At 28.0% G+C, this 17,155-nt stretch overlaps 1 protein-coding gene across 1 annotated transcript; it reads right to left on the bottom strand.

Annotated features, from left to right (window-relative positions):
* Positions 1–9,168: 9,168 nt before the first annotated feature.
* Positions 9,169–12,004, bottom strand: LOC148232048 (lysosomal acid glucosylceramidase-like). The gene is made up of 11 exons (XM_088191212.1): positions 11,942–12,004; positions 11,101–11,215; positions 10,902–11,031; positions 10,683–10,839; positions 10,454–10,614; positions 10,270–10,393; positions 10,093–10,206; positions 9,966–10,028; positions 9,737–9,892; positions 9,384–9,661; positions 9,169–9,309 (listed from the first exon to the last, which is right to left on the bottom strand). The coding sequence occupies exons 1-11, from the start codon at positions 12,002–12,004 to the stop codon at positions 9,210–9,212; spliced, it is 1,461 nt and encodes a 486-aa protein (XP_088047338.1). The 3' UTR covers positions 9,169–9,209.
* Between the last annotated feature and the right edge of the window lie 5,151 nt (positions 12,005–17,155).

Here is a 17,155-nt window from a genome sequence, read left to right as displayed (position 1 = left end):
AGGTAAAGAAAGAGCTTTTATTAATTATTTTTTTTATCCCGAGGGAAAATCCTCGGTAAAAATGTATAAGCACTCCCTCAACCATTATTTCGAAGCGAGTTATTATAATGAACATCGTTCATTCGGATTTGGTTTGACTTATTGTAACAACAATATGGACGTTGCGGAAGAATAAAGACTTTATTCTTAGAATTTTCTGATTGTTACTCTGAATTTTCTGCTCTTGAGAGTTTGACATTTAAAAACTTTTGTGCTAGATCGATTCTGCAATTGCTTTGTCTGGTCACGGATCGTTCATTTGTTAAATAGTTTCACGTCTAACAAAGGCCACCATCTCAACCGCAAGAGGCTGGATGAACTTCAATTTCCTCGGAACGTGATCTGTCAGCTTGAACCTAAATCGATTTTTTGTTTTGCTCTTATATGCTTCACATAACGATAATATTTATTACTAATAATAATTTAATTTAGTATGAAAATGCTAAAATAACAATACTGTAAAATAGGATTTATAACAAATCTCATTAGTATATATTATATTTCTATTTTAAAGAAAACTGACTTATCAATGTATGCTGACGACAAAGCCGTCATAGACAAATTAAAATTAAGTTATGAAAATCCTTAAAAAGTTTAACCAATATTTTTTACAAAACGTAGATAACCTTCGCCTCCATCTTTTAGAAGTGAACAAGAAACTCCATTGAGTAGAGGGATCTAGACTCAAAACTTTTTTTTTTATTTTTTATTTAGCATATTTTTAACATATGACTTGCTGCAGTTGCGACCCTTAAACCAGTATTTAACAGAAGAAACGCATTAACAAGTTAATAATACTATTTAAATATCTATGACTGGTAATAACATACGTGACGCCAACAACGCTGTTTGCGTAACTTCACAACTAAAATACAGCTAAAAAAACCTTGTATTAAGCTAAAAAATACTTACCAATCTTAAAAAGCATTTTTAATGCCGCATATTAAATCAAATTGCTATATTTATATCAAAATATATTTCACGAGACCATATTAATTGACTAATCACTAAAATCAATAACAAGTACGATATATATATGTTTACCTGCTGCGGTACCTTACAATAGTGAGGGACCGACAACTATTATATATTAGTAAACACTAAATGCCTAAATATCTTGCTTTAGAGCAGTGTTTAACTGCTTTAGTGATCGGCATCTCCTTGAATATGTTCCCACACCTTCTTGAAAGATTTATGCCATTTATTTTATTAAAAAAATACATTTAGTGCAAGATTTATTTATCACTTTTTCTAGTTTATAAATTAAAAATAATAATCTGGAACTCAAAATTGAAACTAAAATTAATTGAATAGTAATTATTTATAATATTTCATTATAATCGATTATGTTTTATTAAAATTAATTTTATAGTATTTATTTCTATTGCTCAATACTGTTTGATTGTTTTATAAACACAACAATTTGATAAAATATTTTCCATTTACACAATGGAACTATTATTTCAAATATAATTAATGATGTTGGATGCCAAACCGAGGGTATTGTTTCCAGTTATCGCTCTCGCCGTACCTGTAAATAAAAATTAAGTATACTATATATTTATTATTTTTTTGCAACGTCTCTAATTCCATTGAAGTGTTGCCAACTAAACAATGGGACGGTATACAGAATGTCGCGGTTTTACGCCAGGAAAATATAAAATAATGAATAGGCGCCTCTCGACATCGCAGTTTTCAAAACCTTCGTCGGATTATTAAATATAAAGTAATCATTTAAAATAGAGTGTCGTTTTAATTTACATATAGTAGTAAACTGAAGACCGTATATTACCTCTTCTCACTCTCTCTTCGACAAAATTGATTTTGGTACGGATCGTTCATTTTCCATTTGCATGCGTAATGCCAAACGAACGCTTCACCGAGACAAGATAAGGCATGGTAGCTAAATATGTTTTAAATTGGGTTACAAAGCGTTATGTGTTTTACGCATGTTCTTCAATATATTAAATATTGACTACTAATTATTTTTTTAATTAAAAACACTCTTGTATCGATATTTTAAAACATACTAAAAAATTTAATAATATAAAAAAAACATAATATCAGATACATATTTAACCGTTTTAAAATTAAATGTTAATAATTTATATTTTTCTTAAGTTTTCATGTCATCAGATCATAACATTTAATTTTAGTCAATTTTGCGCAAAATTTTTAGTTTAATTAATTAAAATGAAGTGAGATATAGTGACCACCAAAAATCATATTTGCAGATTTTTGTTGGTCACTATAAAAATATAAATTTTTAAAATACATGTAGGGATCCTACATAATTATTCATTAGAAATGGTTGACTAAATAAAATATAATATTAGAACAACTAAGAGCCGGGCTTAAACTTTATCCGTTATAAATCACTATTTAATTTAATATAAATTCGTAGTTTATGATTAGTTTTGATCAAAATCAAATGTTGAGGTTCATAGCTTCGCTCAAATTTAAATCGGAAAAATATTGTTTCGCCTGCCAGTATGCAACAGTGATAAATGTAGTGTGTACGGTACTGCAGCGCAAGGCGTCCAAATTTAATATGTATCCCAAAGAAACGCGCTTGGAATAAATCAGTTTTTGCAGCACCTGCAACAATAACATTTAATATGTGTGTACAGTGTGTGTTAAATCACGTGCAAAATTAAATTTTGGAAAATCCACCCTGCATGCGCAAGTACGACAGAATTTTGCGAGCGAATAATAAAAACACACATCAACTTGTAATTTTCCTTCTATGAATATTAAAATTATGCATATTTTAAAAATAACTATTTTTAACTAATTTCTTAAATCTAAATAATTATAAAATTATATTTTTACCTGAACCATTACATATAGAGATTGGGATTAACCTTGCAAAAAATATCTAGTGGTTTTCAAGAAGATGAATAGATCTATTCGAGTCTTTCGATAGATAGTGTTGAGACATTATGAACAGTTTGTATTGCCGACCAGTGCACTTCAAACGTTAATCAGAGGGCAAAGCAACAACACATGCATATCTCGAGGCTGTCTTGTCGAAGCCCAGACAAAGGCCTTAATTACTGTTGACGGCCATTTATCAATCCTGTCTTTTGACCAGCTACCCGCCACCTTCTCTCTATACCTATAGCATCCTCCATAGAGGGCTTTAAGATACTTGTCAAACCACATCCACGGATGCAAAATCCTCACCAGAGGGTCAGACAAGAGCTTCCACGCCACATCGTTTTACCGATTGACTGCACCCCTCATTCTGCATCAACTGAGTAAGGCATCTTACGGAAAAAGCCCATCTATTAACCATCAACGTATATATATGTATAAGGTAATCTCGAAATAAAGTCGTTTTTTTATTAGGGCGAAAATTTTTTTTTATTTTAATGATTAAAAATATAGTTTTATTTTAAAGGTATAACACGATACAGATATACGTTCGATATACTTATATCAAAAATACAAAAAAATAAAAAAATGTAGTAATGATTTTATTTTTATAAATTTGTTCAAAATATAAACAGGAGTAATGATAAATATATTGAAGGTATATCCGTATCGGCTGTTTTAAGCTAAAACTTGCATTACTTTCTCAATTATGAATAATGATGAAATTGATAGCTCTCGAACTGACTGTGTTAACGCAAATAGTTTATAGTTTATTTATACACTTCCTGAAATGCACTAGTACGTGAAAGAATGAAATGGAATATATGCAGCTAGACGTCATATATGTCATGTAATATACGTTACAGATATTCATGGGGTGTTCAATGTTCTGACCAACGCTCACTCGCTACCGCTCGCTTGCACCTAACCATTAATAGAGACATTTTTAGGTTAGGTACAGAACTTTTTCATAAAAAAGCTATGCTCCACATCGAAAATCAATTTAAAATTTAATAATAAATAATTAAGAGCTTCATCCTTGACGTTGTATAATAATACTTATACTAAAGCCTAATAGTTTGTGGATGAACAAACCAGATATTTTTGATATTCATTGATCATTTTCTTTTCAGTGTCAATCTTTAAAGTTTCTCACTGTATCATTGCATTTTCTTTTATTCTCAATACAAGATCGAATACGTCTGGGGATGGGTCGTAATGACTTTTTTATATTCATTTTATTGCCGCATAAATAAGTCTTGCCCCATATTCCATTAGTGCTATGCTGTCAGCGTTTTGCCAGCCATTCTTTTAAACCAGTATCGCGATCTAACCAATATGAGAAACGATAAAAAAACAGTAGATAGTAAATAAGAAGGCGTCAGTCGAATCGAGGATTTTTATTGCCCTTTTATAATCGCGCGCCCGGAGCAGGACCGAAGCGTTTATGGGCGCTCACTTTTTGTTCGAAGCTCTTTTTACGTGGAACTGAAAAAAAATTGAATACAAATATAGAAATTATGCAAAATGCCCCCTGATCTGGACGCGTATAAATATTTTTAAATCCCATTTCAATACGAAACGCCCGCTTTATTTACATAGATTCAACACAAATAAGCGTTAAAGCCTATATGGCGTTATCGATACGCATGAAATGTCCATATGTTTGATTTATGTGTGGTATTTCATATATATCATATATAAAATACCATCAATAAAAGGTAAGCGAAAAGATATAATATGTGAATTTTATATTAGGCATAATCACTGGTATGAATACTATAATAACTTATACATATTTCAAAATGTTCAGTGTGCCTCTTTATAAATAAAAGAGACGCACAATTAATAATGGCAGCTATAGAAAAACATATATGCTACGATCGAATACATAAGTTCTAGAGAGAAAAATAGCATTGCCGTTGATAGATTCGTAACCTGCGAACAATGCACGCGCACGAATGTAAAAAGGCATATAGGCATGGACACCATACAACTTTTCGCCAGACTAATCATAGTTGATTTGTTGGAGAACTTTAATCCTCATTTTTATCCTTAAATATCAAATAAAACTTGTCAAGCTGTAGACAGGTGCATTGCGTCTTGGGTTGCGTATATCCGGCAACGATGGGATTTGTAGCTATCTGCTCAGTTAGCGGTATCTCAGCTTTTTTTAATTTGCAAAGCGGTCGTTTAACTTAAAAGCTTTCTTTAGTCTTCAGTTTTATAAATTTAAATAAAATACCATTTAATACATTACAATATATAGTATTTTTACTTTATATTGATTGATTAGTATTAAAAGTTAAAATTAATTACAAATTAAAATTAAATTTTAGTATGATAAATTAAAATAAAACATTAATTGAACGACGGTATAAAATGTTTTGCATTTAAAATAACTTCTAAACGTTGTCTTAATTGTTCCTGTTATTGAAAACACTTTTTCAGTACTGGTTGTGGAAATGTTAAATACGGTACGACCTTTATTTATTTATTTTAAAATTAACCAAATATATTGTATATTTTTTAGATTATTTATTAATTAAAAAGGTAAAGAATTACTAGTAAAAACAGGATCTTGAAAAGTATTAAAAATTTCGCTCTTATAAAATAAATGTATGAACACATAAATAGTTCATTTTAACACTTAAAGTCTAAACTTTAAATTAAAATTTAATTGCAAAATATTTAATTAAAAATTATCAAAAACAATAATCAAATAGCTGCACAAATATTCGAGTATCGTTTCGTATAAAAGAGCCGAATATATTCGTATATTCTCGTTGGAATCTCTAAATTCGAGATTTCTCTACCATGCAAAAAGAAAATTATCTGCTTATTATCTTGGCAGTTTCATTAATAATTATCCTAAAATAACTCTCTGTGATCCATATGTTTAGCAAAGCTTCACGAGGCACTTCTCTAATGTATTTAAATTGAAAACTACCATAAAATATTATTAACTTATTAGTTAGCTTAAAAGCATTCCTTCTTAATAAATAAACAAAATTAAACTCAAAGAAAAAAAATATAGTTCAGATTATCCGCACCTTTCCTCCTAAGCATTTGCTCTAGTAATCAATGAGTATATTCTGATTTAGGTTACTGTGTATCACAATTGCGTGATTCATAATGTATTAGAGAAATATATAATAAGTATATATTATAAAATAGATTGACTAACTATCATGAAGGTTAATTAACTTGTCAAACGCAATAATTTTCTGTTGAATTTAAACATTATATGCGATTTTATGAAGACTGGATAACAGTTAACGTACACAATAACAAAAAAATAGCATAATAAAAGTGGATTCACGTTCGCGAGGAGTTTTCCAAGTTACACAAGCGGCTGCTTTGCAATTTAACCACGTTTTTTATTACTTCGCCTATAAAATGTCAGCGTTATTTAATTCTGGATTTCGCGCAATCTTGATTAACCGGGTGAATAAATTTGTATTTTTTTATTTTAATATAATTTTATATGCGTCAAATGCGATTTAATAATATAACCAATTATATTTTAGCTCAAATGCCACAAAGGATACACAAGACTTCAAGATAATACTATTAAAAAATCCTTTCATCGGTTAAAGCACCAAGTGTTAGATACATAGAAGAGGGAAAAAAGTACAACTGCATCCATTTTTTGCATTTTCTGAACAACTATTTTTCAAGAACTTTGCAAGAAAAACAAATATTTTTATTTTTTATTTCTTATAGTATTAGGATAATTATTTGTAAATAGCAAATGCATATCATTATAATATTATAAAATTCTATATATAATATTAAGCTTGTGTATAACATTTAAAACATATTTGTTCACTCACTATAGAAATATATATATATGTGAATCAAGTTTGATTAGCTATCACAATTAAGGCAATACGTGATAGACGTGTATCTAGTATATTGTGTGTACATATACTTATAACGGAACGAGTCGTTCACCTTTTCAGTCTAAAGCCTTCTTAGGTAGAGTCGGAGATCGCTTGATTTGTGGCCTTAACTTTCTGCTCACGTACTCTTATAAAAGAAGTGAAGGGTATTCTTTTTACTTAGTGTGCACAACGCCCACTTTCGTAAACCTGGCCAGGAAAGCTTTTCGACGTATTCACTCAAAATAAAGCATAAACACGCGCCGGTGCGGGTTAACTTTTTTTCCAAGCGAACGGAGCTTTTAAGCGAGCGTCGCCAATTAGAAAAGCTCATCTAATTTCCGGGCGAGCTTAGTCGACGAAAACGTGTCGGGATAATCTCGGCTTACTTTTCTTTTTTAATTGGACCGTTTTATTATCTTGCACTCGGCTGGGAGTAAACAATTTTTGTTGAGATTATTTAACCTTAATACATTTTCCCCTCACTGTAATAGTAAATAAAGATTTTTTTAACTAAGTAACAAGCACTAACAGCGACATATATTCTAATGACATCAGTTAAAAATAGGCTTATTGTTAAAAACAAATACTAAATTAATATTGCGGCGATTCTTAAAATGTATTTATTTTTTAAATATAGCAGTGAACCAATTGATAATATTTATTTTATTTACTCTAATGTTCATCTTCGAGTTCAAGTAGCAAAAATCAGTCAGTTGTACAATACTATTATTAAAGATCAATCGAACATAAATAAATACAAACATTTCATACTATAGCTAATTCGAAACTCATCTAAGGCCTTAATTTATTTTTATTCGCATATATTATACATATCTACATGATTTTTTACAATAATATACGCATTTTAATATTAAAATGTTAATAACAAGCAATAATTTTATAGTTATTAATTTCGAAACAACAATAATTTAGAAATGTTTAGTTAATAATTAATATACCTTAAATATTTAGGTTTAACGATTTCAATTTAATTATTATATTATAAATGTTCAAGTGAGGATAACACAATAAAGGTGATGTACATTAAAGTAATATTTTTGGTGTTTTTTACTATTGTTTAACGTTTATCTGGTAACAGATTTGTAAATTTTATTTATTTATTTTATTTAATTTAATAATATTGTAACATAATTAATTACTCCAATTCATCACAATGATCAAAAAATAGTGCATAGTTTTATTACAATATACAAAAAAATATAATACAAGTAAGACAAAAATAAAATAGAGTAAGATATAATAAAACCATACATTATTTGTATGTTGTTACGCCATGACTGCATTAATAAATCCTACATAAAATTGTAAAACAATATTTAGTACTAATATTTATAAATACGTTGGTTATAAAAAATACAATATTAATCCAATAAAATATCATACCTCAAATATAAATCAAAATAAACACTATAAATAAATAAATCCGCCTAATTACTGATTGCGTATCACGATCTTTATCATTGTGAAAACTACAAAGACTAATTCTGTATAATAAAAAAAATAGTGTAAAATATTTTTTTTATTTTCAATTGATTTTATAATATTAAATTTCTAGCATATAAATTTAATATTATAAAATCAATTGAAAATACGCCACTATTTTTTGTAAATATATTACTATTTTCTATACTATTTTCCGCTTACAAATATTTAAAAAAATCTGTAAGTATAGAAAAAATACATTTAAATATAAACGCCTATGTATAGCCTTTGTACCAGGCCCCACAATTATCTGAGTCGGTTTTAAGCTGAAAATCAAATCGATTATAAAGTAATATAAATATTACAATAAGTACTAAAATATACATATGTATATTGTCGATATATGTTTATAAAATATATGTTTAATGTATAAATATCATTAAAAAATATGTAAAATTTATTACGTAATGTATTTATAAATATATTGTTACATAATTCGATTTTTACCAAGGTCAAATATTAATACTAATATTCGTAATAGCAGATGAAATATAAATTAAAGATGCAAATATATTATAATGCTTAAGTATTAGTAAATTGTATATTCAATTTAGTAAATCATAGCATCTCAAAATATGTATTTAAAAGTTGAGCTCAAAAAAATTTATTTGAAAAAAAGGTATTTAATAATCAAAATCTTCTCGAGAATTTCGAGATTTTCTTCAACATAACATAATCTTAGACATTTTATTTAAGAAATATATATAGGGTCAATGCGAAAGTATTTCTATGAATATATGATTTTTTTTCTCTGCACTAATGAATGATATTTGTGTTTAAATCATTCTACTGTATAAATAATACTTCTTTACCAATTTATATTCAGTTTTGGCATGGCTAACAAACAGTAGAGATAATATGTCGGTTGATAAAGTATATTTACCTCATTGTTTTCTTTACGAATTACCAATATATTATTGTATGAAATGAACGACCAAAAATGTCCAATTCTATATAACCTACACCTTCCTCGTGAATGACGATGTGTCTCATATTTAGAAATCTTAAAATTAAATAATATATGATAGAAAATAAAAATAATGTATGCATATTTTTTAACTATTATAAAATACTTACGGATTATAAAATATCACGACGATTCCTCCGTCAGGTCGTAAAAATCCAACATTTTCAATATCTCCATCAATTAATTGAACTTCCACTCTTATTGAGCCACGAGTTAGGAATTTGCTAAAATGTCCGATTGCGTAAAACATTGGTTGTTTTAAAAATTCGTCATTATCTATATCAACAATAACGCTGGCATCTACATGATTTGTAGACCATGAAGGACCGCCTTCAAAGTTCAAACACAAATTCCAATCTATCCAACCGGAGTGCCAATGGTTTAAATTCTATAATTTTATTTTTCATTATTAAATTAATAATTATCTTAATAGGAAATTGCATTAGCTATAAATGTATTATACCTTTAATATATCGCTAAAATACCATTCACCTCTAAACCACGAACCTAATGCGACATCTTCTGTCATCCATGATGCAGTACCTATGAAAAGTTGCAAAATATAATAATCAACATATTTCATTCCTTTAAGTGCGAGAATAATATATACCATAGCATGCTTCAGTCATTATGAGAAACTTATCTGGATTAGAATCGTGAGTTTCATCTGAAAGGCTTGTTGGTAAGATAACGTCATTGTAAAAATGAGTAGCAATTCCATCAAAGAATTTAGATGCTTTTTTATCGTTTCTTATCTACAAAACATATTAATAAATACCTATTTTTGTATAAATGTATATTAAACTGTATTATTCTTACCCAATCAACCACCCATGGAAGATATGCCTTGGAATCATCCAATATTATAATTTTCAAGTAAGAAAACAATGAATTTCGAATAGCTGGTCCAAAATTATGTCCTAGCCAGACGACCTTTAAAAAATAATTTTATATGAAATCAATTGCGTATTGCTATTAAATTTTTTGTATCATTACATATTCTTTCATTCCCCATCCTACTGAATTAGTATCTTGATATCCTATAATACCATTACCTGGTTCATTTCCGGGTGTTATACCCCAAAATTTGATTCCATGTTTTTTGTACTCTTCTAAAAATCTTACATTGTATTTTTATAATCATTTCGTCTGCACAGCTTAATTTTTTTTTAAATCATACCTTATCTGATAATCTGCCCATGTTTGATAATATTTCTTTTTTAACCGACCAGCTCCTCCAAACCAATTATTAGTTTTCATCCATGGTGGTGGACCCCAAGGACAAGCCAAGAGGAATACGTCACTGGTTGCCAAGCTCTGAGCTTTGCGAATAATTGGAATCTTTAAAATAAAATAAAAAACAAAATCATCGCCTTAATAATTTATTTTTATATTTTATTTATATATACTTTATATATATGATCTTCTTCTGCAAGTGAAAAATTACTTAAATTTATATCGTCTATTGGGTATAAATTGTATGCGTAAGGACGAAGCGAGAAATCTGTTCCGCCAATTGGTATTCTTATCATATTGTATTCGATTCCAGTCTTGCTGAAATATGATCTAAAAATACCACAATGAAAATTTTGGAAAAACACATTTGATAGAATCATACATTTACAAACCTCATAAAATTTTCTCTTGATCCATTGCTCAACTTTGTTTGAAGAAAGCTAGAAGAATCAGTTGTAGATCCACCGAATCCAATGATTGTTTGAAATTGTTTTTTTCTATTAATTTTCATGATGACATTTCCTACAATATATAAACAAAAAAATAAGTTATAAATAATATGTTTTTTATAGTAAACACTCACAAACTAACCAAGCTTTCCAGTGAAATAAAATGTGAAGAAAACACTTATGTCATCTTGTCTTTTTAGCTGTATATTAGTAGAATTATTTATGTGGCCAGTTTTCTTGTCAAATCTTAATGCGATCTGAAATCCATTGTAATATTAATAATTATATAAATATAAAAAAAATGTAACACACTATACTGCTGAAGATGTATATGCTAAGTATTGTCCTTTCGGAAGTGGTTTTATTTCATCAATTTCATCGCAGTATGTCGAATTGCAAACGCACACGAATGAAGTATGATTATACTTTCTCTGAATACATGGTTTATCGGCTAATATAAAATATAGATATAATTAGGCTTCAATTTCTTAGCTTATACTTTTTTCAATTATAAATATTTACCAGTGGAAATGCAATTTATACATACAATAAAAAATATACAGATGACATAGTAGTTCATTTTAAATTGAATTTATAATAACTGACATAAATAATTATTTTTTATAATAAATTAAATTTTTACATTTACAAAAAATATTTATAAGTATACACCCGCGTTTAAAGAATATAGCTCGATAACTACTTGGTAATGCTGATTTTATACTCACTTTGGCACATACATACATATGTAATAGCATTTTTTATCCTATCATTATACTATTGAATAACAAACACTTTTTGCAATTAATTTTAAAACGTATAACTTACTTTTAGTAACCATTTTAACTAACGGTCATTAAAGGTGAATAAAGTTAGACTAAGAGCTAGTAAATAGTTATATTCAAATACCCTTTTGTCAATGTGTTCCAATAGAGTTTTTTTTAAAGTCTTGTAACTAATATAATTGTTAGTATCTTCTTCACTTGTATCCTTACTATCACTTCCTTTTTCTTCTGTATGAGTGACAATAAAAACGATATCCGCATCATTCAAGCATTGGAAATCTTGATCATTTGAATTGCCATAAAACCACTTTTCAACGTTTTCCAGATTTTAAATTTATCAATATTTTGCATATTTTAGATATATCACTTGCCACAGTCTCTCCAGAATCCAATACATATATATTTCCACGTTAGCAAAAATCTTTTCTCCAAGATCTAACAAGTTTCACTGGCATTACTTTTGAAGATTGTGTTATTCCATGTATAGCATCCAATTTCGTCATTTTTTCGGAAATTCATCAAGCCATCATCTTCCTCAAAAATATTTTAAGAAGACCAGCATTTGGTCTATGGGTTGAATTACACTTGTAACATTAGGCGGTAGCAATTTTGCAACCATAAGACCTTTCGATCTGCTTTCATTCGGATGAAAAGCATGAACAATCTTTTACATCTTATATATCATTTAATGAAATATTCTCCATTTAATTCTCTACTCTGCAAATCTTATCGCTTTGTATGAACGGTGTATAATAACACACGTAAACAAAGGAAATATTTATATTTAATTATAATATTAAAAATAATATTTGAATTTGCTCCGATTAATTTTCGAGCCGCCGGTAATGCGTTCGGTTGTTTGACCAATGAAAAACAAGCATTCAAATATAAAACAAGATGGCCGACATCAACGTGACAACAGCTTCAAATAATTATTATTTATAAATAAAATTTTGCTAGGGAAGTCTTCAAATTTTGAATTCCCGTCGCCGGGCTCCGAGGCCGAAAAGTGAGTTTTTCCTTTTATATTTTATATTATTTATATTACATTATCATTTCTTCCGGCTTAAAGCACATATACAAGTCATTTTATTTGTATTTTAAACATAAATATTTATTATTTTTATTTTAAACATATATAGACATTACTGCCATCTATAGACGATTGACAATATTAGATTCAATTGTTTAAATTTATATTAATAAGTCGAGTTTACAATAATATATTTTCTTCAAATTGTAAAGAATAAATACTTGGAATATTAATTTTAATAATATAGCGTTTATTTGTATAAATACATACAAAAAAAATATTCCTATTAAAAAATTAAAAATGACATTTGACCCCATAAATATACAAGAATAGCATCATCTACTTCTTCAGTTTGCATATAATCTTTGACCAACAAGGAAGTAAGCTTATTTCATACGTTACTCATCGAAAATATTAAAGTTTCACTCTAGGTATTAGCTATATGTTTTCTACCATAATAAATATCACACTTGAACTGCATTAATGATTTCCCGTTATGTCCATCAATAGCTGTAACTGCCTTCCTAAATATAGTTCGTATGTAATACGTATGTACGTACATATTACACTTTGATCCATTGATTAAATAAGCAAGGTTGTATTCGGATAAAAGTGTGATATTTTAATATTTTTACAATAGTCATATGGAGCATAATAAACTAACAATAAAAGTATTTAATTGTAGGTCATTATATTTGCAATATTTTACTCTTCAGAAAAAACTTCTTCATTCATCCATGCTCTTTTATTAAATTTTCATATAAGATGCTTGCTTAGCAATGCTTAGAAAATATTATTTAAAATCTTTGTGATACTAGTTTGTTTTATAATCCTCAACAATATTTCTATCAAGTATAAGTGTTAACCTATCTTTAGATATGTATCTCTGTGATAAATGCTTGAATGTATCTTTATAATATAATGATTATTTTAATAGTCTCCTAAGCTTTAATTATACCTGCAATAATTTTTTGCAAGCAAATATAAAAGTATAAATTACCCAGGAAAAAGGACTCTAAATTACGTCCAATATTTTTCATGTTCCAGTAAAAGAAGCGCTGGAATGAAATGTTAGAAATCTAGAGATGTATCAAAACAGCAGTTTCACTAGTCGATCCCGATTTTCTTCAAATATTCAAAATCGTGCAATTGTTTCATAGCTTAAAGACATTATTCAATTGCCCATTATATTTTTTATCAATCAGTATATTTGTACGTATCTCATATTGTCTTATTAAAGTGAAAATTAAACTTTTTTATTAACAATAAAAACCCAAAAAAAATTAAGTGAATTAATGATTACGTTATATTATTATTTGTTGCGTAAAAAACATGTTTTTTTATTTCAAAATATTTTTTAATATAAGAAAAACGAAAGAATAATAAGATTAAATGAGATATCACTTGTCAGTACAGAATTTACTAGATCAAACTAAAATTTCTGATTTTAATGTCATTAGAAATGATATTGGAATTTTTCAGAATTCTTTTAGCTGCGAAATAGACACTCTCCCGCCCAAACTTCAGTTGGAAATAATAAATTTACAGTATGAAGACATTTTAAAAATAACTTTCAAAAATTGTTACTCCTTGGATTTTTATACAAATCATCCACAGCTCAATTTTTGAAAATTGGAACATTTCACTAGGGGAATCATTTCTGTACTTGGCATTACTTACTGGTGCGAAAACAAGTTTTCTAAAATATAATATATTAACTCTAAATATAAATTCAATTTGAGCGACTCCTATTTTTGATAAGCAGTATCAGTAAATTTACACTTACGCTAAAAACCATTATCAACGGAAGAGAACGGATTAACTATTCTCATTAAACGCGGATTTTATCAGGCATATGTATATTTTTATTTTTATATTTTTTGAACTGAGAAAGTTGAGAAGTAAAATTCAGAAAAAAAGGCCTATGTAATGTAAGCTTCTATGTAATGCGGTATAACAAAATATTGACTCTTGATATTAGTAATAAATTTAATGAATTACTTATTATTTATTATACTCGATAGAATAAATTCATTTTAATAATTGGTCTATGTTTTTTTTAAACTTTTAGCATTTAAAATCATTTAAAACTTGTAAATTTTCTTTAACAACATCTGTCTTTAACTAAAAACGAAACTTTTATGAAAGTTTTTTTTCAATGAAAGCTCATATCTTTCAATCATATTTATAATATTATTAAATATATCTTCTTCAGTAAATGTATTTTGTAATATTTTTTGCATAAGTATTATTTCAACAAATTGTACAGTTATTTTGAAATTTTAATCATAGCTACGAATAAATATTGAGTAATAAATGTTTTTTCACAAATGCATAATTATACTTAAATCAAACAAGTGATCTATGGATTTAATTGCTATATTAATAATATGATATTCTGTCATATATCTAGAAAACTTGTACTTTATAAATAATTAAATTTAATCGTATTAGCCGAAAAAATTCTATTAATATTTATTCATTAAAGAAATAAAAATAAGTAGCAATTACAATTGATAATATACTTGGCTTTAACTATGAATTAATTATTTTTGAAAAGTGTACGATCATGATCATATAAAAATCAAAACTTTCAAAATACAAAAATTTGCATCATTGGGTAGTTTTTTAGTAACTGATTGCCGTAGTTTGTAACGGTTACTTTTAAGCTTTCTGATTTATGGCGAATACTTTGACTTAATCGGCAAAAAGATCTTCTCCCTGTGGCGTTCTATTTTAACAAAGAAGTTTAAAAACCGTATTTGTATATCATACGCCAAAAGTGGCTATACCACTTGTGTTTATTTATTTAAATTAATACCATCGTAACCTAACAAGTTAGCTTATTGCGTCACGATGGTCTAAAAAAAGACTTAATATTATTACAAAACATAAAAAATTTAATACAAGTACGATTATGAGAAATATACAAAAAAATACAATATAAGGTACGAAAACAAAAAATAAAATATTATAATCAAATTATACGAATCGAACCAGCTCCTCGTACCTGACATTAAATAGTTCAGTGTAAAATTCCAACGTATTAAGTGGCAAGTGCGGACGTCTCATACGAACAATAAAAGAGGACGCGATCGTGATTCTTGAACATGTTCTGGAACTCAAAACTGGAATTCCTTAAGGGTAGTTTGATTGTCGACCGTACCCTTTAGTAGTTTGAAGAAGTGCTTGGCAACATAACACTTTCTGCGATAGCTCCTAAGCGAATCGTATCCCAACGCTCCTAAAAAAAGGTACTGGGACACATGAACAGATCTGAAGCACCTTTTCTGAATTTGGTTATTCGGGGATTTCAAAATTTTGATTCCTATTTTAGAATTCTGGTGAAATCCGAAAAATAATCCGATTCTCATAAGAAAACCGAGCATTTTGGAAAATTTATTGCGGACGTCGTTTACGTGTAGAGAGAACCTCGGCTTGCTCTTAAAATTTATTCTGGGATCTTTAGTGAAAGCTTATTCATCTGCATACAAAAAAAACATTTTGTATGCAGATTATTTTTAAGATTGTTTAACAAAAAAAAAACAATTTGTAACTACTGTATTTATGTCAATAATAAATAACACAAAGAGCAGAGGGCTCAGGTTGAACCCTTGAGGGATGAAATCCACAAACTGTCAAACGGTTATAAACTGTCAATGTTCGCTTAAATTCTCTAAAATATAACCCATGACAAACTTTGTCGAAACCCTTCTCAAAATCCGTATATACGACGTTCATTCCAAGTCCCGGATCAAGAGATTTTACACTGCAGCTGGTCTATAGTTCTTTATTCACAATTTATTACCTTTTTATGAATAAGGATGACTTTTGTGCATTTAAAAATTCCCTTCATGGTCAGTACTAAAGACCAAGTACAAAAATCAGGAAGCGACTGAGCGAAAGGCGATTATTATTATGATTTAATAGCATAATATTCAGATTCTCACGCTTGAAAGTTCAGCTAAAATCTTTTTAGTCTTTCTTATATAATCCCTTCATTAGAGGGTCCAATTATTAAATGGAAGGGTGGTTCAATGTATTCATGCAAGTACTAATGCGATATAAAACAAATTCGAACTCATTTTGATAAGAAAAACGAGAGTATATAAATGGTTACTTTCATATCTGAATTATTTTTATAATTTATATGAGTTCCAAGGATTTTCAGATATGTTATGTTTCAATTTTTATTTTTCATAAAAGTGTAAGCGTTTGCAATAAATTATAGAAGAATATTCTATTGAATGAAAAAATTTACATGCAAGACAATAAAAAATATGCATTTGATATTCAGTACTGTAATAAATAATATGAAAAAAATAATGATCATCAAAACGATAGTATAAATTTAGATACTAGTAGTATTTATTCTGTTA

The sequence above is a fragment of the Plectrocnemia conspersa genome, unplaced genomic scaffold, assembly GCF_051122295.1.
Source record: "Plectrocnemia conspersa isolate PC_06_02 unplaced genomic scaffold, ASM5112229v1 ptg000009l, whole genome shotgun sequence".
Taxonomy (NCBI): Eukaryota; Metazoa; Arthropoda; class Insecta; order Trichoptera; family Polycentropodidae; genus Plectrocnemia; species Plectrocnemia conspersa.
This window is presented reverse-complemented; position numbering and strand designations above follow the sequence as displayed.

Coding starts and splice junctions, on each gene's coding strand:
- LOC148232048 (XM_088191212.1), bottom strand. CDS start 12,004: ATGCGGATATCGTTTTTATTGTCACTCATACAGAAGAAAAAGGAAGTG. Junction 10,394..10,453: donor TGGGCAGATTATCAGATAAG/GTATGATTTAAA, acceptor ATACAATGTAAG/ATTTTTAGAAGAGTACAAAA. Junction 9,662..9,736: donor ATTTTAGCGATATATTAAAG/GTATAATACATT, acceptor ATAAAATTATAG/AATTTAAACCATTGGCACTC.